The sequence below is a fragment of the Oncorhynchus nerka genome, unplaced genomic scaffold (genome assembly GCF_034236695.1).
Source record: "Oncorhynchus nerka isolate Pitt River unplaced genomic scaffold, Oner_Uvic_2.0 unplaced_scaffold_940, whole genome shotgun sequence".
NCBI lineage: Eukaryota > Metazoa > Chordata > Actinopteri > Salmoniformes > Salmonidae > Oncorhynchus > Oncorhynchus nerka.
Genome location: NW_027040363.1, coordinates 185,001 through 209,472, shown reverse-complemented (window position 1 = coordinate 209,472; position 24,472 = coordinate 185,001). Strand labels below are relative to the sequence as shown.

Sequence of the window (24,472 nt, the reverse complement as noted above, 5' to 3'; positions counted from 1 at the left end):
ACAGGTATGTAAAAGAGGTGAGACAGGTATGTAAAGAAGTGAGACATGTATGTAAAGTGGTGAGACAGGTATGTAAAGAAGTGAGACAGTTATGTAAAGAAGTGAGACAGGTATGTAAAAGAGGTGAGACAGGTATGTAAAGAAGTGAGACATGTATGTAAAGTGGTGAGACAGGTATGTAAAGAAGTGAGACAGGTATGTAAAGAGGTGAGACAGGTATGTAAAGAGGTGAGACAGGTATGTAAAGAAGTGAGACAGGTATGTAAAGTGGTGAGACAGGTATGTAAAGAGGTGAGACAGGTATGTAAAGAGGTGAGACAGGTATGTAAAGAGGTGAGACAGGTATGTAAAGAAGTGAGACAGGTATGTAAAAGAGGTGAGACAGGTATGTAAAGAAGTGAGACATGTATGTAAAGAAGTGAGACAGGTATGTAAAAGAGGTGAGACAGGTATGTAAAGAAGTGAGACATGTATGTAAAGTGGTGAGACAGGTATGTAAAGAGGTGAGACAGGTATGTAAAGATGTGAGACAGGTATGTAAAGAAGTGAGACAGGTATGTAAAGAAGTGAGACAGGTATGTAAAGAGGTGAGACAGGTATGTAAAGAGTTGAGACAGGTATGTAAAGAGGTGAGACAGGTATGTAAAGAGGTGAGACAGGTATGTAAAGAAGTGAGACAGGTATGTAAAGAAGTGAGACAGGTATGTAAAGAAGTGAGACAGGTATGTAAAGATGTGAGACAGGTATGTAAAGAGGTGAGACAGGTATGTAAAGAAGTGAGACAGGTATGTAAAAGAGGTGAGACAGGTATGTAAAGAAGTGAGACAGATGTAAAGAGTGAGACAGGTATGTAAAGATGTGAGACAGGTATGTAAAGATGTGAGACAGGTATGTAAAGATGTGAGACAGGTATGTAAAGATGTGAGACAGGTATGTAAAGAGTTGAGACAGGTATGTAAAGATGTGAGACAGGTATGTAAAGAAGTGAGACAGGTATGTAAAGATGTGAGACAGGTATGTAAAGAGTTGAGACAGGTATGTAAAGAGGTGAGACAGGTATGTAAAGTGGTGAGACAGGTATGTAAAGAAGTGAGACAGGTATGTAAAGAGGTGAGACAGGTATGTAAAGAGTTGAGACAGGTATGTAAAGAAGTGAGACAGGTATTTACGGGGTACTGTTCCAGGTCGACAGGTTGTCTGAAGGGTTCTGAGTCTTCACACTGGAAGAGCAGGTCTATCAGCTCCTTGCTGCGCCCCCGCCAGGCCTGGGGGTCTAAGGGCCGGCCTCGCCTTACACCACCGCCACGCTGCAGCTGCTGCAGACCAACGCCACGACCCTAATACACATCATATCATCAGCACAACTATGTATTTATCAGCATCTCCAATTAGCTGAAGCTACTCTTCCTGGGCTCCAAACAGGAAACAACAAATAAAATACATAATATCCACGACCGTTCAAAAGTTTGGGGTCACTTAGAAATGTCCTCGTTTTCCATGAAAACATATACGAAATGAGTAGCAAAATGAATAGGAAATATAGGCACGACGTTGAAAAAGTTATATAAATAATGATTTTTATTTTTTAAGAATAATTGTGTCCTTCAAACTTTGTTTTAGTCAAAGAATCCTCCATTTGCAGCAATAACAGCCTTGTAGACCTTTGTCATTCTAGTTGTCAGATAGTTGAGGACATCTGAAGAGATTTCACCCCATGCTTCCTGAAGCACCTCCCACCAGATGGATTGGCTTGATGGGCACTTCTTACGGTCAAGCTGCTCCCACAACAGCTCAATAGGGCTGAGATCCGGTGACTGTGCTGGCCACTCCATTATAGACAGAATACCAGCTGACTGCTGGCTCCCTACATAGTTACCATACGGTCAAGCTGTTCCAACAACAGCTCAATAGGGCTGAGATCCGGTGACTGTGCTGGCCACTCCATTATAGATAGAATACCAGCTGACGTCTTCCCTAAATAGCTCTTGCATAGTTTGGAGCTGTGCTTTGGGTCATTGTCCTGTTGTAGGAGGAAATTGGCTCCAATTAAGCACCGTCCAGAGGATATGGCATGGCGTTGCAAAATGGAGTGATAGCCTTCCTTCTTCAAGATCCCTTTGACCCTGTACAAATCTCCCACTTTACCACCACCAAAGCACCCACAGACCATCACATCGTGCTTCTACACCTGCATTGCTTGCTGTTTGGGGTTTTAGGCTGGGTTTCTGTACAGCACTTTGAGATATCAGCTGATGTACGAAGGGCTATATAAATACATTTGATTTGATTTGACATTGCCTCCACCATGATTGACAGATGGTGTCAACCAATGTTCTTCTTTGTGATCCTCAAACTTAGATTTGTCTGTCCATAACACTTTTTTACATTGTTCCTCTGTCCAGTGTCTGTGCTCTTTTGCCCATCTTAATCTTTTCTTTTTATTGGCCAGTCTGAGATATGGCTTTTTCTTTGCAACTCTGCCTAGAAGGCCAGCATCCCGGAGTCGCCTCTTCACTGTTGGTCGTTGAGACTGGTGTTTTGTGGGTACTATTTAATGAAGCTGCCAGTGGAGGACTTGTGAGGCGTCTGTTTCTCAAACTAGACACTCTAATGTACTTGTCCTCTTGCTCAGTTGTGCACCGGGGCCTCCCACTCTTCTTTCTTTTCTGGTTAGGGCCACTTTGCGCTGTTCTGTGAAGGGAGTAGTACACAGCGTTGTACGAGATATTCAGTTTCTTGGCAATTTCTCACATGAAATAGCCTTCATTTCTCAGAACAAGAATAGACTGACGAGTTTCAGAAGAAAGGTCTATGTTTCTGGCCATTTTGAGCCTGTAATCGAACCCACAAATGCTGATGCTCAAGATACTCAACTAGTCTAAAGAAGGCCAGTTTTATTGCTTCTTTAATCAGGACAACAGTTTTCAGCTGTGCTAACATAATTGCAAAAGGGTTTTCAAATAATCAATTAGCCTTTTAAAATGATAAACTTGGATTAGCTAACACAAAGTGCCATTGGAACACAGAAGTGATGGTTGCTGATAATGGGTCTCTGTACGCAAATGTAGTTATTCCATATTCTGCCGTTTCCAGCTACAATAGTCATTTACAACATTAACAATGTCTACACTGCATTTCTGTTCAACTTTCTGTCATTTCTGTACATAAATATACTTATCCATTACAATTGATCCATTCAGCAGAAGCTCCCATCTAGAGTGAATCTAGTGCATTAATCTTAAGATAGTCACGTATCACATACAGTGCATTTGGAAACTATTCAGACACAGAGTGCTGAAGCAGAACGGGACCACCGATGCTGAAACAGAACGGGACCGCAGAGTGCTGAAACAGAACGGGACCGCCCGAGTGCTGAAACAGAACGGGACCGCCCGAGTGCTGAAACAGAACGGGACCGCAGAGTGCTGAAGCAGAACTGGACCGCCCGAGTGCCAAAGCGTGTAGCACGTACAAATCATCTGTCAACAGTTGTAACACTCACTACCGCATTCCAAACTGCCTCTGGAAGCAACGTCAGCACAATAACTGCTTGTTGGGAGCTTCAGGAAATGGGTTTCCGTGGCCGAGAAGCCGCACGCACACAAGCCTAAAATCACCATACGCATTGCCAAGTGTCGGCTGGAGTGGTGTAAAACTCGCTGCCATTGGACTCTGGAGCAGTGGAAATGCGTTCTCTGGAGTGATGAATCACGCTTCACCATCCAGCAGACAAATCTGGGTTTGGCAGATGCCAGGAGAACACTACTTCCCACAATGCATAGTGCCAAGTGTAAAGTTTGGTGGAGGAGAAATAATTGTCTGGTGCAGTTTTTCATGGTTCAGGCACTTAGTTTCAGTGAAGGGAAACCTTAATGCTACAGCATACAATGACATTCTAGACAATTCTTTGCCTCCAACTTTGTGGCAACAGTTTGGGTAAGGCCCTTTCCTGTTTAGGCATGACAAAGCGAGGTCCATACAGAAGTGGTTTGTTGAGATCGATGTGGAAGAACTTGAATGGCTTGCAAAGAGCCCTGACCTCAACCCCATCGAACACCTTTGGGATGAATTAGAACACCGACTACGAGCCTAATCGCCCAACATCAGTGCCCAACCTCACTAATGCTCTTGTGGCTGATTGGAAGCAAGTCCCTGCAGCAATGTTACAACATCTAGTGGAAAGCCTTCCCAGAAGAGCGGAGGCTGTTATAGCAGCAAAGGGGGGGACCAACTCCATATTAATGCCCATGATTTTGGAATGAGATGTTTGATAAGCTGGTGTCCATATTATTTTGGTCATGTAGTGTATTTCTGGGCAGTGGAATAACCTTTACCTCCCTCCAGCCCTGAGGGCACACTCCTAGGCTTATATTGAAGATGTGGCAAACAGGAGTCACAATGTATTCAGGTTTTCGTTTCCAGGTGGTTTGTCCTTATTTACAGATAGCAATAATTGTTTCACCTCGTCCACATTGTGGAATTCAAAGCTACAGTCTTTCGTTATTTGGTTCGTTGTGCATGAATGTGAAGGCTCAGCATTTGTTGTTTGCATGTCATGCCTAAGTTGGAAACACTTTACTTGACACCCAGCATGGTCATAATATGTTATAACAGCGAACATAAACTTGCCATAACCTGTTATAATATGGTCATAAATAACACTGTCATGACAAATATATTTAAACCTGTTGTGACATACAGTATATTGCAATATTTTATGGCTGGTTATGACACCTACATGAGAGTGTCAAAACACACAAAACCACACAAGGCAAAACATTCCATTACACCATAGGAATGTTACACCATACTGTCAACAGTATGTTTATATTATATATTTATTTTTTAATTAATCATGTTCAATTATCATTGTAATTGCGCACACATTGATGTCCAACATGCACCTACCGCAATGCTCTGTTGCTGATTGCAGGAGTATGGAAAAATATGTATTTGAACATATTTGATACTCTTATGTAGGTGTTATAACCAGCCATAAAATAACACGATATACGGGTCATGACAGGTTATGACATACTATGACAGGTTATGACATACTATGACAGGTTATAACATACTATGACAGGTCATGACATACTATGACAGGTTATGACATACTATGACAGGTTATAACATACTATGACAGGTTATGACATACTATGACAGGTTATGACATACTATGACAGGTTATGACATACTATGACAGGTCATGACATACTATGACAGGTCATGACATACTATGACAGGTTATGACATACTATGACAGGTTATGACATACTATGACAGGTTATGACATACTATGACAGGTTATGACATACTATGACAGGTTATAACATACTATGACAGGTCATGACATACTATGACAGGTCATGACATACTATGACAGGTTATGACATACTATGACAGGTTATGACATACTATGACAGGTCATGACATACTATGACAGGTTATGACATACTATGACAGGTTATGACATACTATGACAGGTTATGACATACTATGACAGGTTATGACATACTATGACAGGTTATAACATACTATGACAGGTTATGACATACTATGACAGGTTATAACATACTATGACAGGTTATGACATACTATGACAGGTTATGACATACTATGACAGGTTATGACATACTATGACAGGTTATAACATACTATGACAGGTTATGACATACTATGACAGGTTATGCCAAATTGTGTCAGCTGTAATGTCATATTATGATACGGTTATGACATATTATGATACGGTTATGACATATTATGATACGGTTATGACATATTATGATACGGTTATGTCATATTATGATACGGTTATGTCATATTATGATACGGTTATGTCATATTATGATACGGTTATGACATATTATGATACGGTTATGACATATTATGATATGGTTATGACATATTATGATACGGTTATGACATATTATGACAGGTTATGTCATATTATGACATGATTATGACACTGTTAAAGTGTTACCCCTAAATGAGTTAATCTAGTCAACCACAAAGTTATTAAGGTAGTTTCCAATAGAAAAGGGTTTTGTTATGAATGAGCCATCAGCTTCAATGAAGAACGGAGCTGTGTTAGCTTTTCTGCCGAGAACTCCAGAGCTTTTTACTTTCATTATTTTTTTAATCATTTAACTTTGTTTCATATTAGTTTCTTTTTTTTCTTTTTGCTCAATTTAGTTACGTTATTTCTCAATGTACTGTATGTTTGCCAATCTTCTGTGTTGTCAAGACTTATTTGCCATTCCCTTAGCCTCATCCCTTTCAACCATGCAGTTATTTAATCATCTATCCGTGGGGCCCGTTTTAACAGCCAGTTTATTTATGCCTGTCAGTAACCGGAAGAATCAATTTCAGAAATGCTTAAAGTGCAGGATGTTCCTCATTACATCAGACCAACAAATATGTTTCACATCTTCAACATTGGAATCCAATACAAAACCTTTTGTCTGACTTCTTCTAGACTAGTCTAGTCTTTGGTTGTCCCAGATATGGCTGCTATAATTATGATCACTACATCTGATGGATCTGGATACTGCTTTAGAGCAGATTTCTGCAGCGTTAGTAAAGATGTGATCAATACATGTTGATGATTTCATTCCTGTAGTGTTTGTAACTACACTGGTAGATTGACTAAAGTTTGAAGTTCTCTTGAGTGGGAAGCTTGATGAAAGCCAGTCAATATTTATATCATCCAGAAAATAAACCTCTCTGTTGATATCAGATACATTATCAAGCATTTCTCACATGTTATCCAGATACTGACTGTTAGCACTTGGTGGTCTATAGCAGCTTCCACCAGAATGGGCTTTAGGTGAGGCAGATGAACCTGTAGCCATATTACTTCAACAGTATTTAACATTATCCAGATACTGACTGGTCTATAGCAGCTTCCACCAGAATGGGCTTTAGGTGAGGCAGATGAACCTGTAGCCATATTACTTCAACAGTAGTAATGAAATCCTCTCTAAGCTTTGCAGGAATATGGTTCCAGATATAAATGGCTACACCTCCACCATTGGCATTCCTGTCTCTTCTGAACATGTTGAAACCATGTATTGCTGTATCTAAGTGAGTTTCAGAGACCTTCATCTATATAGTATATCAATGTTTTCAGTTGCAGGGCCTCAGTGGTAGCGGTATAACTCAGGTTCAGGCTAATCAGGGCCTCAGTGGTAGCGGTATAACTCAGGTTCAGGCTAATCAGAGCCTCAGTGGTAGCGGTATAACTCAGGTTCAGGCTAATCAGAGCCTCAGTGGTAGCGGTATAACTCAGGTTCAGGCTAATCAGGGCCTCAGTGGTAGCAGTATAACTCAGGTTCAGGCTAATCAGAGCCTCAGTGGTAACCGTATAACTCAGGTTCAGGCTAATCAGAGCCTCAGTGGTAACAGCATAACTCAGGTTCAGGCTAATCAGAGGTGTGATGAGGTGTGTTACCTTCCTGTTTCGTGTGGACGTTCCAGGAGTGTCCGTATCTTCATCTTCATCTTCATCATCCTACATCACCATGGAAACACAACATCAACATATAGGAACATATAGGATACTCTTTCTGTTTCTACTACTGTTAGTGTTTACACATAACAAAGTAAAAAAGATAAAGACATACCTCATCCTCGGTGTCAGAGAAAGCAGTCTTCTTCATGGTGTTGTACAGAGGAATAATGTCAGTCATAGTGGGATCCCTGGGATAGAGAGAGAGATGAGAGAGAGTGAGGTGGTAAACGAAAGGAAGAGAGAGAGAGAGAGAGAGAGAGAGAGAGAGAGAGAGAGAGGTGAAAATTGGAACACACTAAACTAAACAAACAACAACACGAAGATGTGTGGATAATATTTTTGGCTCTATAACAAAAGACACATCTTGACATCAACTGTTCAGAGGAGACTATGTGAATCAGGCCTTCATGGTCAAATTGCTGCAAAGAAACCACTACTAAAGGACACCAATAAGAAGAATAGACTTGCTTCGTTCGGCCAAGAAATAGGAGCAATGAACATTAGACCGGTGGAAATCTGTCCTTTGGTCTGATGAAATTCAAATTTGAGATTTTTGGTTCTAACCACTGTGTCTTTGTGAGACGCAGAGAAGGTGAATGGATGATCTCTGCATGTGTCGTTCCCACCGTGAAGCATGGAGGAGGTGTGATGGTGCTTTGCTGGTGACACTGTCTGCTATACAAATTCACATTTCTTTCCACAGGGCCGTGGGGTGAGACAGGGATGCATCTTAAGCCCCACCCTCTTCAACATATGTACAGTTCATTCGGAAGGTACTCAGACCGCTTGAGTATTTTCCACATTTGGTTACGTTACAGCCTTATTCTCAAATGGATTCCCCCACAAATGTATCCTCGACAATCTACACCCCATAATGACAAAGGGAAAACAGGTTTAAAAAATTTTTTGCAAAGAAAATAAAAAATAAACAAATACAAATATTATATTCAGACACTTTGCTATGACTGAAGTCAACCTGTAATAAATTCAATTAATTGGACATGATTTGGAAAGGCACACACCTGTCTATATAAGGTCCCACAGTTGACAGTGCATGTCAGAGCAAAAACTAGGCCACGAGGCCTAAGGAATTGTCCGTAGAGCTCTAAGACAAGATTGTGTTGAGGTACAGATCTGTACCAAAACATTTCTGCAGGATTGAAGGTCCCCAAGAACACAACTGTCATTGTTATTTGGAAGACGTTTGGAACCATCAAGACTCTTCACTCTGACAGAGCTCCAGAGTTCCTCTGTGGAAATGGGAGAACCTTCCAGACGGATAACTATCTCTGCAGCACTCCACAAATCAGGCCTTTATGGTAGAGTGGCCAAAAAGAAGCCACTCCTCAGTAAAAGGCACATGACAGCCCGCTTGGAGTTTATCAAAAGGCACCTAAAGACTCAGACCATGAGATACATGAGATACATGGTGAAACCAATATTAAACTATGTAGCATTAATATCAAGTGTCAGGTCTGGAGGAAACCTGGCACCATCCCTACGGTGAAGCACGGTGGTGGCAGCATCATGCTGTGAGGATGTGTTTCTGCGGCAGGGACTGGGAGACTAGTCAGGATCAAGGGAAAGATGAACAGAACAAAGTACAGAGAGATCCTTGATGAAAACCTGTTCCAGAGCTCTCAGGACTTCAGACTGGGGCGAAGAGTCACCTTCCAACAGAACAATGACTCTAAGCACACAGGCAAGACAACGCATGAGTGGCTTCAGGACAAGACTATGAATGTCCTAGAGTGGCCCGGCCAGAGCCCAGACATGAACCCGATCCAACATCTCTGGAGAGACCTGAAAATAGCTGAGCAGCAACGCTCCCCATCCAACCTGACAGAGCTTGAGAGGATTTGCAGAGAAGAATAGGAGAAACTCCCCAAATACAGGTGTGCCCAGCTTGTAGCGTCAAACCCAAGAAGACTCGAGGCTGTAATCGCTGCCAAAGGTGCTACAACAAAGTAGGGAGAAAAGGGTGTGAATACTTACGTAAATGTAATATTTAATAAATTTGCTGACTTTTTTTGCTTTGTCATTATGGGGTTGTGTGTTGACTGATGAGGGGGGAAAAACTATTTAATCCATTCTAGAATAAGGCTGTACCTCACCTTTTTGTGGGAAAAGTCAAGGGGTCTGAATAAATCAAATCAAATCAAATTTTTATTTGTCACATACACATGGTTAGCAGATGTTAATGCGAGTGTAGCGAAATGCTTGTGCTTCTAGTTCCGACAATGCAGTGATAACCAACAAGTAATCTAACTAACAATTCCAAAACTACTGTCTTATACACAGTGTAAGGGGATAAGGAATATGTACATAAGGATATATGAATGAGTGATGGTACAGAGCAGCATACAGTAGATGGTATCGAGTACAGTATATACATATGAGATGAGTATGTAGACAAAGTAAACAAAGTCGCATAGTTAAAGTGGCTAGTGATACATGTATTACATAAGGATGCAGTCGATGATGTAGAGTACAGTATATACGTATGCATATGAGATGAATAATGTAGGGTAAGTAACATTATATAAGGTAGCATTGTTTAAAGTGGCTAGTGATATATTTACATCATTTCCCATCAATTCCCATTATTAAAGTGGCTGGAGTTGGGTCAGTGTCAATGACAGTGTGTTGGCAGCAGCCACTCAATGTTAGTGGTGGCTGTTTAACAGTCTGATGGCCTTGAGATAGAAGCTGTTTTTCAGTCTCTCGGTCCCAGCTTTGATGCACCTGTACTGACCTCGCCTTCTGGATGATAGTGGGGTGAACAGGCAGTGGTTCGGTGGTTGATGTCCTTGATGATCTTTATGGCCTTCCTGTAACATCGGGTGGTGTAGGTGTCCTGGAGGGCAGGTAGTTTGCCCCGGTGATGCGTTGTGCAGACCTCACTACCCTCTGGAGAGCCTTACGGTTGAGGGCGGAGCAGTTGCCGTACCAGGCGGTGATACAGCTCGCCAGGATGCTCTCGATTGTGCATCTGTAGAAGTTTGTGAGTGCTTTTGGTGACAAGCCGAATTTCTTCAGCCTCCTGAGGTTGAAGAGGCGCTGCTGCGCCTTCTTCACGACGCTGTCAGTGTGAGTGGACCAATTCAGTTTGTCTGTGATGTGTATGCCGAGGAACTTAAAACTTGCTACCCTCTCCACTACTGATCCATCGATGTGGATAGGGGGTGTTCCCTCTGCTGTTTCCTGAAGTCCACAATCATCTCCTTAGTTTTGTTGACGTTGAGTGTGAGGTTATTTTCCTGACACCACACTCCGAGGGCCCTCACCTCCTCCCTGTAGGCCGTCTCGTCGTTGTTGGTAATCAAGCCTACCACTGTTGTGTCGTCCGCAAACTTGATGATTGAGTTGGAGGCGTGCGTGGCCACGCAGTCGTGGGTGAACAGGGAGTACAGGAGAGGGCTCAGAACGCACCCTTGTGGGCCCCGTGTTGAGGATAAGCGGGGAGGAGATGTTGTTGCCTACCCTCACCACCTGGGGCGGCCCGTCAGGAAGTCCAGTACCCAGTTGCACAGGGGGGGCCGAGACCCAGGGTCTCGAGCTTGATGACGAGCTTGGAGGGTACTATGGTGTTGAATGCCGAGCTGTAGTCGATGAACAGCATTCTCACATAGGTATTCCTCTTGTCCAGGTGGGTTAGGGCAGTGTGCAGTGTGGTTGAGATTGCATCGTCTGTGGACCTATTTGGGCGGTAAGCAAATTGGAGTGGGTCTAGGGTGTCAGGTAGGGTGGAGGTGATATGGTCCTTGACTAGTCTCTCAAAGCACTTCATGATGACGGAAGTGAGTGCTACGGGGCGGTAGTCGCTTAGCTCAGTTACCTTAGCTTTCTTGGGAACAGGAACAATGGTGGCCCTCTTGAAGCATGTGGGAACAGCAGACTGGTATAGGGATTGATTGAATATGTCCGTAAACACACCGCCAGCTGGTCTGCGCATGCTCTGAGGGCGCGGCTGGGGATGCCGCCTGGGCCTGCAGCCTTGCGAGGGTTAACACGTTTAAATGTCTTACTCACCTCGGCTGCAGTGAAGGAGAGACCGCATGTTTTCGTTGCAGGCCGTGTCAGTGGCACTGTATTGTCCTCAAAGCGGGCAAAAAAGTTATTTAGTCTGCCTGGGAGCAAGACATCCTGGTCCGTGACTGGGCTGGGTTTCTTCTTGTAGTCCGTGATTGACTGTAGACCCTGCCACATGCCTCTTGTGTCTGAGCCATTGAATTGAGATTCCACTTTGTCTCTGTACTGACGCTAGCTTGTTTAATAGCCTTGGGAGGGAATAGCTGCATTGTTTATATTCGGACATGTTACCAGACACCTTGCCCTGATTAAAAGCAGTGGTTCGTGCTTTCAGTTTCACGCGAATGCTGCCATCAATCCACGGTTTCTGGTTTGGGAATGTTTTTATCGTTGCTATGGGAACGACATCTTCGACGCACGTTCTAATGAACTCGCACACCGAATCAGCGTATTCGTCAATATTTCCATCTGACGCAATACGAAACATGTCCCAGTCCACGTGATGGAAGCAGTCTTGGAGTGTGGAGTCAGCTTGGTCTGACCAGCGTTGGACAGACCTCAGCGTGGGAGCCTCTTGTTTTAGTTTCTGCCTGTAGGCAGGGATCAGCAAAATGGAGTCGTGGTCAGCTTTTCCGAAAGGGGGCGGGGCAGGGCCTTATATGCGTCGCGGAAGTTAGAGTAACAATGATCCAAGGTTTTACCACCCCTGGTTGCGCAATCGATATGCTGATAAAATTTAGGGAGTCTTGTTTTCAGATTAGCTTTGTTAAAATCCCCAGCTACAATGAATGCAGCCTCCGGATAAATGGTTTCCAGTTTGCAAAGAGTTAAATAAAGTTCGTTCAGAGCCATCGATGTGTCTGCTTGGGGGGGGATATATACGGCTGTGATTATAATCGAAGAGAATTCTCTTGGTAGATAATGCGGTCTACATTTGATTGTGAGGAATTCTAAATCAGGTGAACAGAAGGATTTGAGTTCCTGTATGTTTCCTTCATCACACCATGTCTCGTTAGTCATGAGGCATACGCCCCCGCCACTCTTCTTACCAGAAAGATGTTTGTTTCTGTCGGCGCGATGCGTGGAGAAACCCGTTGGCTGCACCGCATCGGATAGCGTCTTCCCAGTAAGCCATGTTTCCGTGAAGCAGAGAACGTTGCAGTCTCTGATGTCCCTCTGGAATGCGTCTCTGATGTCCCTCTGGAATGCTACCCTTGCTGGGATTTCATCAACCTTGTTGTCAAGAGACTGGACATTGGCAAGAAGAATGCTGGGGAGTGGTGCGCGATGTGCCCTTTTTCGGAGTCTGACCAGAACACCGCCTCGTTTCCCTCTTTTTCGGAGTCGTTTTTTGGGGTCGCTGCATGCGATCCATTCCGTTGTCCTGTTTGTAAGGCAGAACACCGGATCCGCGTCGCGGAAAACATATTCTTGGTCGTACTGATGGTGAGTTGACGCTGATCTTATATTCAGTAGTTCTTCTCGACTGTATGTAATGAAACCTAAGATGACCTGGGGTACTAATGTAAGAAATAACACGTAAAAAAACAAAAAACTGCATAGTTTCCTAGGAACGCGAAGCGAGGCGGCCATCTCAGTCGGCGCCGGAAGTAATGAACTGTAGTGGTACTATCAGTAACAGTTATAACTATAGTTATTTGTCAGTGTATAATATATATAGTAACAGTAGAGTCTTACTTGATGAAGCTGAGCATGAGGTCAGAGACGAACTTGGCCGTTTTAACGATGAAGGCTCCAATTTCATTAAAGGTTTGAGCGTTGTGTTCAATATAACGCACCTCCCACATCAACGATGACATACGCCTATGGAGGAGATACACTGTTACACTCACACACACTGTCCTCACACACACAGTTCACACACAAACACACTGTCCATACACACACACACACTGTCCTCACACACACTGTCCTCACACACACACACTGTCCTCACACACACTGTCCTCACACACACTGTCCTCACACACACTGTCCTCACACACACAGTTCACACGCAAACACACTGTCCATACACACACACACTGTCCTCACACACACTGTCCTCACACACACACACTGTCCTCACACACACAGTTCACACACAAACACACTGTCCATACACACACACACTGTCCTCACACACACTGTCCTCACACACACTGTCCTCACACACACAGTTCACACACAAACACACTGTCCATACACACACACACTGTCCTCACACACACTGTCCTCACACACACACACTGTCCTCACACACACTGTCCACACACACACACTGTCCTCACACACACTGTCCTCACACACACACACTGTCCTCACACACACACACTGTCCTCACACACACACACACACTGTCCTCACACACACACACACACACTGTCCTCACACACACACTGTCCTCACACACACACGCACACACTGTCCTCACACACACACTGTCCTCACACACACACGCACACACACACACACTCTGTCCTCGTGGTACCTGTAGAAGCGGTTCTCCAGCCTGGACCGTATGGTGCTGAGGTCCGTGAGGTAGGCTACTACAGTACAGTAGGAAGGATAAGCCTGGAGATCTACTGGCAAGGCGAACGGTACAGCTACATCTAGAGGAGAGAGAGGAAGGAAGGAAGGGAGGGAGGGAGCAGGGAGGGAGGGAGGGAGGGAGGGAGAGAGAGGAGGGAGGGAGGGAGGGAGGGAGGGAGGGAGGGAGGGAGGGAGGGAGGAGGGAGGGAGGGGGAGGGAGGGAGGGAGGGGGAGGGAGGGGGAGGAGACGCAACCAAATCATGTGAAAACAAAAAGAGAATTACTTGACACATTGGACAGAATTAACAAAAAAAACATAGCAAACTAGAATGCTATTTGGCCCTAAACAGAGAGTACACAGTGGCAGAATACCTGACCACTGTGACTGACCCAAACCTAAGGAAAGCTTTGACTATGTACAGACTCAGTGAGCATAGTCATAGCATGATTGGGGTTACTGCCCTGTGTAGGGTGAAGTCTTTTGGCCCTCAAACCATCACGGTTACCCCCAGTTTACAATTGACTCATTCATCCCCCTCCTCTCCCCTGTGACTATTCCCCAGGTCGTTGCTGTAAATGAGAATGTGTTCTCAGTCAACTTACCTGGTAAAATAACAAATAAATTAAAAATTTAAAAATTTAAAAAATAGTCTTGCTATTGAGAAAGGATGCTGAAGGCAGATGTGCACACTGCACATAAAATAAGGTGGAAACTGAACTTCCTAAACTCCAAATCTATGACCATATTAGAGACACATATTTCCCTCAGATTACACAGATCCAGAAACCAACCCAATGTTGATAAAGTCCCATATCTACTGGGTGAAATACCAGTCTGACATCACAGCAGCAAGATTTGTGACCTGTATGCCACGAGAAACGGGCAACCAGTGAAGAACAAACACCATTGTAAATACAACCCATATTTATGTTTATTTATTTTCCCCTTTTGTACTTTAACTATTTGCACATCGTTACAACACTGTGAATATACATAATATGACATTTGTAATGTCTTTATTCTTTTGGAACTTCTGTGAGTGTAATGTTTCCTGTTAATTTTTATTGTTTATTTCACTTTTGTTTATTATCTACTTCACTTGCTTTGGCAATGTTAAAATATGTTTCCCATGCCAATAAAGCCTTTAAATTGAATTGATAGAGAGGGATAGAGAGACAGACAGACACAGAGAGAGAGAGACAGACAGAGAGAGAGAGACAGAGAGAGACAGAGAGAGAGAGACAGACAGAGAGAGAGAGAGACAGAGAGCGACAGAGAGAGAACGAGAGAGAACGAGAGACAGAGACAGAGAGCGAGAGTAAGAGAGAAAGAGAGACAGAGAGAAGGGTGTGTTAGTGTACTGTGTCTCCATCATTCCACTAGAGGGAGCCCAGGTCACTGTTCAGTGTATGGGATGTCTAGTATGATATGTAAACTGTGATGTAATGTACAGTATATTATGTGAAGTGAAGCCCAATTATGAGCTGGATTGACCAGAGATATTTTTGAGGAGATGGGAAACACCATTGGGATTGTATTGACGCCTATTGTGTACATTGACCATGTGTCGTCAATGGGCTCTACAGTGCATTCTGGGCAATTCAATGCTGATGAGGTCATACCGAGCTAGCTCAAAAAACCAACATCAGCATGAATTACGTCAACAAGAAATACAACATTAGAAATATTTTCAGAGATGTGAGATAATGGGTTTGTCCTCTGTAATTGCTTTGGAATAGTCCGTAGATTGGAGACAGGATGCTGGGTGGGGTATTATACGTTTCTCCATTCATTGACCGCTGGGATTTCCTTCTTTCTAAGTATCTCTGGATTTAACAACATACAGTTGAAATCGGAAGTTTACATACACTTAGGTTGGAGTCATCAAAACTAGTTTTTCAACCACTGCACACATTTCTTGTTAACAAACTATAGTTTTGGCAAGTCGGTTAGGACATCTACTTTGTACATGACACAAGTCATTTTTCCAATAATTGTTTACAGACATATTATTTCACTTATAATTCACTGTATCACAATTCCAGTGGGTCAGAAGTTTACATACACTAAGTTGACTGTGCCTTTAAACTGCTTGGAAAATTCCAGAAAATTATGTCATGGCTTTAGAAGCACCTGATAGGCTAATTGACATAATTTGAGTCAATTGGAGGTGTACCTGTGGATGTATTTCAAGGCCTACCTTCAAACTCCGTGCCTCTTTGTTTGACATAATGGGAAAATCAAAAGAAATCAGTCAAGACCTCAGACAAAAAAATTGTAGACGTCCACAAGTCTGGTTCATCCTTGGGAGCAATTTCCAAACACCTGAAGGTACCACGTTCATCTGTACAAACAATAGTACGCAAGTATCAACACCATGGGACCACGCAGCCGTCATACCGCTCAGGAAGGAGACGCTTTCGTTCTGTCTCCTAGAGATGAAGGTACTTTGGTGCGAAAAGTGCAAATCAATCCCAGAACAACAGCAAAAGACGTGGTGAAGATGCTGGAGGAAACAGGTACAAAAGTATCTATATCCACAGTAAAACGAGTCATATATCGACATAACCTGAAAGGCCGCTCAGCAAGGAAGAAGCCACTGCTGCAAAACCGCCATAAGAAAGACAGACTAAAGTTTGCAACTGCACATGGGGACAAAGATCGTACTTTTTGGAGAAATGTCCTCTGGACTGATGAAACAAAAATAGAACTGTTTGTCCATAATGACCATCGTTATGTTTGGAGGAAAAAGAGGGAGGCTTGCAAGCCGAAGAACACCATCCCAACCGTGAAGCACAGGGGCGGCAGCATCATGTTGTGGGGTACTTTGCTGCAGGAGGGACTGGTGCCCTTCAAAAAATACATGGCATTATGAGAAAGAAAAATTATGTGGATATACTGAAGCAACATCTCAAGACATCAGTTAGGAAGTTAAAGCTTTGTCGCAAATGGGTCTTCCAAATGGACAATGACCCCAAGCATACTTCCAAAGTTTTGGCAAAATGGCTTAAGGACAACAAAGTCAAGGTATTGGAGTGGCCATCACAAAGCCCTGACCTCAATCCTATAGAAAATGTTTGGGCAGAACTGAAAAAGCATGTGCCAGCAAGGAGGCCTACAAACCTGACTCAGTTACACCAGCTCCGTCAGGAGGAATGGGCCAATATTCACCAAACTTATTGTGGGAAGCTTGTGGAAGACTACCCAAAACATTTGACCCAAGTTAAACAATTTAAAGGCAATGCTACCAAATAGTAATTGAGTGTATGTACATTTCTGACCCACTGGGAATGTGATGAAAGAAATAAAAGCAGAAATAAATCATTCTCTCTACTATTATTCTGACATTTCACATTCTTAAAATAAAGTGGTGATCCTAACTGACCTAAAACAGGGAATTGTTACTAGGATTAAATGCCAGGAATTGTGAAAAACGGAGTTTAAATGTATTTGGCTAAGGTGTATGTAAATTTCCGACTTCAACTGTATCTCTTGATGTCAGAGTGCGTCAGCTGTGTGTCACTGTGTCTTGTGGTGATGAGGTCATACCGAGTGTGGTAAGCTGGTCGATGGCGTTGACGATGCGTTGACACTCGTGGTTCCGCGTGGCGGCGCCCCACTCCCCCTCCAGGGGAACATACAGCAGCTCTCTCTGCTCCTCCTCCGTTAGAGGAACGCTCTGACCCAGCTCCTCTGGAAACACTACTGATGGACCACACATCATCAGAACAACAGACTACTGATGAACCACACATCATCAGAACAACAGACTACTGTTGGACCACACATCATCAGAACAACAGACTACTGATGGACCACACATCATCAGAACAACAGACTACTGATGAACCACACATCATCAGAACAACAGACTACTGATGGACCACACATCATCAGAACAACAGACTACTGATGGACCACACATCATCAGAACAACAGACTACTGATGGACCACACATCATCAGAACAACAGACTACTGATGAACCACACATCATCAGAACAACAGACTACTGATGGACCACACATCATCAGAACAACAGACTACTGATGAACCACACATCATCAGAACAACAGACTACTGATGAACCACACATCATCAGAACAACAGACTACTGTTGGACCACACATCATCAGAACAACAGACTACTGTTGGACCACACATCATCAGAACAACAGACTACTGATGAACCACACATCATCAGAACAACAGACTACTGATGGACCACACATCATCAGAACAACAGACTACTGTTGGACCACACATCATCAGAACAACAGACTACTCTTGGACCACACATCATCAGAACAACAGACTACTGTTGGACCACACATCATCAGAACAACAGACTACTGTTGGACCACACATCATCAGAACAACAGACTACTGATGAACCACACATCATCAGAACAACAGACTACTGATGAACCACACATCATCAGAACAACAGACTACTGATGGACCACACATCATCAGAACAACAGACTACTGTTGGACCACACATCATCAGAACAACAGACTACTGATGGACCACACATCATCAGAACAACAGACTACTGATGGACCACACATCATCAGAACAACAGACTACTGATGGACCACACATCATCAGAACAACAGACTACTGATGAACCACACATCATCAGAACAACAGACTACTGTTGGACCACACATCATCAGAACAACAGACTACTGATGGACCACACATCATCAGAACAACAGACTACTGTTGGACCACACATCATCAGAACAACAGACTACAGATGGACCACACATCATCAGAACAACAGACTACTGATGGACCACACATCATCAGAACAACAGACTACTGATGGACCACACATCATCAGAACAACAGACTACTGATGAACCACACATCATCAGAACAACAGACTACTGTTGGACCACACATCATCAGAACAACAGACTACTGATGGACCACACATCATCAGAACAACAGACTACTGATGGACCACACATCATCAGAACAACAGACTACAGATGGACCACACATCATCAGAACAACAGACTACAGATGGACCACATCAGAACGATACACAGGCGTTTAACAAGTGTGTGTGTGTCCTACCCTCGTTGGGGATAGGCTCCATGTCCCAAGGACTCATCTTCTCTGTGTCACCATTATCCCAGCTAGACAGGACACACATTATCATCATCATTATCATCCAGCTGGACAGGACACACATTATCATCATCATCATCATCATTATCCCAGCTAGACAGGAAACACATTATCATCATCATCATCATCATCATTATCCCAGCTGGACAGGAAACACATCATCATTATCGTCATTATCCCAGCTAGACAGGAACACATTATCATCACCGTCAGCATTATCCCAGCTGGACAGGAAACACATCATCATTATCGTCATTATCCCAGCTAGACGGGAACACATTATCATCACCGTCAGCATTATCCCAGCTGGACAGGAAACACATCATCATTATCATCATTATCCCAGCTAGACAGGAAACGCATTATCATCATCGGTGTCATCATTATCACAGCTGGACAGGAAACACATCATCATTATCGTCATTCTCCCAGCTAGACAGGAAACACATTATCATCATCATTATCGTCATTATCCCAGCTAGACAGGAAACACATCATCATTATCGTCATTATCCCAGCTAGACAGGAAACACATTATCGGCATCGTTGTCATCATTATCACAGCTGGACAGGAAACACATCATCATTATCGTCATTCTCCCAGCTAGACAGGAAACACATTAGCATCATCGTTGTCATCATTATCCCAGCTAGACAGGAAACACATTAGCATGATCATTAGCATCATTATCCCAGCTAGACAGGAAATACATTATCATCATCATTGTCCCAGCTAGACAGGACACATTATCATCATCATTTTCGGCATTATCCCAGCTAGACAGGAAACACATGATCATAATCATTATCTCAGCTAGACCGGAAATACATTATCATCATTGTCATCATCATCATCATTATCCCAGCTAGACAGGAAACACATTATCATAATCATTATCTCAGCTAGACAGGAAATACATTATCATCATTGTCATCACCATCATTATCCCGGCTAGACAGGGTACACATCATCATCGTCATTATCCCAGCTAGACAGGAAACACATTATCATAATCATTATCTCAGCTAGACAGGAAATACATTATCATCATTGTCATCATCATCATTATCCCGGCTGGACAGGGTACACATCATCATCGTCATTATCCCAGCTAGACTGGAAACACATTATCATAATCATTATCTCAGCTAGACAGGAAATACATTATCATCATTGTCATCATCATCATTATCCCGGCTAGACAGGGTACACATCATCATCGTCATTATCCCAGCTAGACTGGAAACACATTATCATCACGCTAAAGGATTATAACAGGTGTTGATGTTTGTGTTTTTGTAAAATCGATAAAAACAAACAAAACAAAAAAAATGAGTATCAAGGATGTTTCATGTCATAAAGGTTAATGCAGGGTTCAAACCTACCAGATGTAGTAAAACGAACAGTCTGTCTGGTGTTCTGAAGGGTTATAGGGTTATGAAGGCTCAGAGGTGTTATAACCTACCAGATGATGTATTACTGGAACAGTCTGTCTGGCGTTCTGAAGGGTTATAGGGTTATGAAGGCTCAGAGGTGTTATAACCTCCCAGATGATGTATTACTGGAACAGTCTGTCTGGCGTTCTGAAGGGTTATAGGGTTATGAAGGCTCAGAGGTGTTATAACCTACCAGATGTTGTGAACACTGGAACAGGGTTATTGAGGCTCATAGAGTTGTTATAACATACCAGACATTGTAGCATTGGAAAAGTCTGTCTGGCATTATACAGGGTTATAGGTTTATGAAAGTTCATAGAGATGTTATAACCTACCAGACGTTGTAGCATTGGAACAGGCTGTCTGGGTACTCTGGTTGGAAGGGCTCTTGGTCCTCAATGGTCCCGAACCACCAGGCATCGTCTATGACCGACCTGAACCTGTCACCTGGATGGGACAAGGTCACTTCTAATTACAACACGACCAGGTATCATCTACCACTGACCTGAACCTGTCACCTGGATGGGACAAGGTCACTTCTAATTACAACACCACCAGGTATCATCTACCACTGACCTGAACCTGTCACCTGGATGGGACAAGGTGTCTTCTAATTACAACACCACCAGGTATCATCTACCACTGACCTGAACCTGTCACCTGGATGGGACAAGGTCACTTCTAATTACAACACCATCAGGTATCATCTACCACTGACCTGAACCTGTCACCTGGATGGGACAAGGTTTCTTCTAATTACAACACCACCAGGTATCATCTACCACTGACCTGAACCTGTCACCTGGATGGGACAAGGTGTCTTCTAATTACAACACCACCAGGTATCATCTACCACTGACCTGAACCTGTCACCTGGATGGGACAAGGTTTCTTCTAATTACAACACCACCAGGTATCATCTACCACTGACCTGAACTTGTCACCTGGATGGGACAAGGTCACTTCTAATTACAACACCACCAGGTATCATCTATCACTGACCTGAACCTGTCACCTGGATGGGACAAGGTCACTTCTAATTACAACCCCACCAGGTATCATCTATCACTGACCTGAACCTGTCACCTGGATGGGACAAGGTCACTTCTAATTACAACCCCACCAGGTATCATCTACCACTGACCTGAACCTGTCACCTGGATGGGACAAGGTCACTTCTAATTACAACACCACCAGGTATCATCTATCACTGACCTGAACCTGTCACCTGGATGGTTAAGATACATCACTGCTACAATCTAGTGGCCACAATAAATTAGATTTGGTTCAGGACTCCAGGAGGAGATAAATCACCAAAATTAGCTTAATGCTTCAAACACAAAAGAAGAAGAAAATGGAGCAGTTTAAAAGGAGATGTTCTATGCTGTCACAGACACCATAATGCCATAGATACAATGATGAGACCTCTATCCATCTCTATGTGCCAAACAGACACCATAATGCCATAGATACAATGATGAGACCTCTATCCATCTCTATGGGCCAAACAGACACCAAAACGGCATAGATACAATGATGAGACCTCTATCCATCTCTATGGGCCAAACAGACACCAAAACGGCATAGATACAATGATGAGACCTCTATCCATCTCTATGGCCTACCCAAAACGGCATAGATACAATGATGATACCTCTATCCATCTCTATGGCCTACCCAAAACGGCATAAATACAATGATGAGACCTCTATCCATCTCTATGGCCTACCCAAAACGGCATAAATACAATGATGAGACCTCTATCCATCTCTATGGCCTACCCAAAACGGCATAGATACAATGATGATACCTCTATCCATCTCTATGGCCTACCCAAAACGGCATAAATACAATGAGACCTCTATCCATCTCTATGGGCCAACCACAAACACCATAACGGCATAGATACCATGATGAGACCTCTATCCATCTCTATGGCCTACCCAAAATGTCATAGATACAATGATGATACCTCTATCCATCTCTATGGCCTACCCAAAACGGCATAAATACAATGATGAGACCTCTATCCATCTCTATGGCCTACCCAAAACGGCATAAATACAATGATGAGACCTCTATCCATCTCTATGGCCTACCAAAAACGGCATAAATACAATGATGAGACCTCTATCCATCTCTATGGCCTACCCAAAACGGCATAAATACAATGATGAGACCTCTATCCATCTCTATGGCCTACCCAAAACGGCATAGATACAATGATGAGACCTCTATCCATCTCTATGGCCTACCCAAAACGGCATAGATACAATGATGAGACCTCTATCCATCTCTATGGCCTACCCAAAACGGCATAGATACAATGATGAGACCTCTATCCATCTCTATGGCCTACCCAAACGGCATAGATACAATGATGAGACCTCTATCCATCTCTATGGCCTACCCAAAACGGCATAGATACAATGATGAGACCTCTATCCATCTCTATGGCCTACCCAAAACGGCATAGATACAATGATGAGACCTCTATCCATCTCTATGGCCTACCCAAAACGGCATAGATACAATGATGAGACCTCTATCCATCTCTATGGGCCTAGCCACAGACACAGAGCCCTTAGAAAGAGACTGACCTATGGTCCAGTTGTGGTCTCTCGCATCATCAAACTGCTGCCGCAGAACCAGGAAGTCAATCACGTCAGGCATGTCGTGGTATCTATGACAACACACATATACCACGTTAGTAACACACAAACACAGAAACACAGTCACAATCGCTCTGGATAAGAGCGTCTGCTAAATGACTTAAATGTAAATGTAAATGTAACAATTGTGCACACACACACACACACACACGCACACACACACAGAGAGCACAGAGTAAGGTATGGTTACTTCATGGAGAAGGAGCCTCCAGTCAGCTTGCCAGTATCAGGGTCCAGGAAGGCCAGTTTGAGGCAGCAGAGAGAGGGGAGACCAACCTCATACTTTAGCCCTACTATCTTCACCAGCTCCTGCTCCTACAGAGAGACACACACACACACACACACACAGTTGTTTCTTGAGGTCAGGGTGATTTAGTAATTTAGCTGACAATCTTATTCATGTCTTTTCCTTGTGTGGTGGTGGGGTGGTGTGGTGGGGTGGGGTGGTGGGGTGGTGGGGTGGTGGTGGGGTGGTGGTGGGGTGGTGGGGTGGGGTGGTGGGGTGTGTGTGGTGGGGTGGTGGTGTGTGTGTGTGGTGGGGTGGTGGTGTGTGTGTGTGGTGGGGTGGTGGGGTGTGTGTGTGTGTGGTGGGGTGGTGGGGTGTGTGTGGTGGGGTGGTGGGGTGGGGGGGTGGGGTGGTGGGGTGGTGGTGTGGGGTGGTGGTGGGGTGGTGGTGGGGTGGTGGGGTGGGGTGGGGTGGTGGTGGGGTGGTGGTGGGGTGGTGGGGTGGTGGTGGGGTGGTGGGGTGGTGGTGGGGTGGTGGGGTGGTGGTGGGGTGGTGGTGGGGTGGTGGTGGGGGTGGGGTGGTGGTGGGGTGGTGGGGTGGTGTGGTGTGGTGGGGTGGTGGGGTGGTGTGGTGGGGTGGTGGGGGTGGTGGTGTGGTGTGGTGGGGTGGTGGGGTGGTGGGGTGGTGGTGTGGTGTGGTGGGGTGGGGTGGTGGTGGGGTGGTGGTGGGGTGGTGGTGGGGTGGTGGGGTGGTGGTGGGGTGGTGGTGGGGTGGTGGTGTGGGGTGGTGGTGGGGTGGTGGGGTGGTGTGGTGGGGTGGTGGTGTGGTGTGGTGGGGTGGTGGGGTGGTGGTGTGGTGTGGTGGGGTGGTGGGGTGGTGGGGTGGGGTGGTGGGGTGGGGTGTTGGTGTGGTGTGGT

General features: G+C 44.2%; 1 protein-coding gene across 1 annotated transcript in view; it reads right to left on the bottom strand.

The window, feature by feature from the left end:
* phip (pleckstrin homology domain interacting protein) overlaps positions 1–24,472 on the bottom strand; it is a 171,078-nt gene that overhangs the window by 31,927 nt on the left and 114,679 nt on the right. The window contains exons 27-36 of the mRNA XM_065016614.1: positions 23,520–23,644; positions 23,258–23,340; positions 20,993–21,104; positions 19,167–19,228; positions 17,628–17,783; positions 14,037–14,157; positions 13,244–13,369; positions 7,626–7,701; positions 7,454–7,513; positions 1,170–1,337 (exon numbers count right to left, since the gene is read on the bottom strand). Coding sequence (XP_064872686.1) covers positions 1,170–1,337; positions 7,454–7,513; positions 7,626–7,701; positions 13,244–13,369; positions 14,037–14,157; positions 17,628–17,783; positions 19,167–19,228; positions 20,993–21,104; positions 23,258–23,340; positions 23,520–23,644 — 1,089 coding nt within the window. The remainder of the gene's footprint in view (positions 1–1,169; positions 1,338–7,453; positions 7,514–7,625; positions 7,702–13,243; positions 13,370–14,036; positions 14,158–17,627; positions 17,784–19,166; positions 19,229–20,992; positions 21,105–23,257; positions 23,341–23,519; positions 23,645–24,472) is intronic.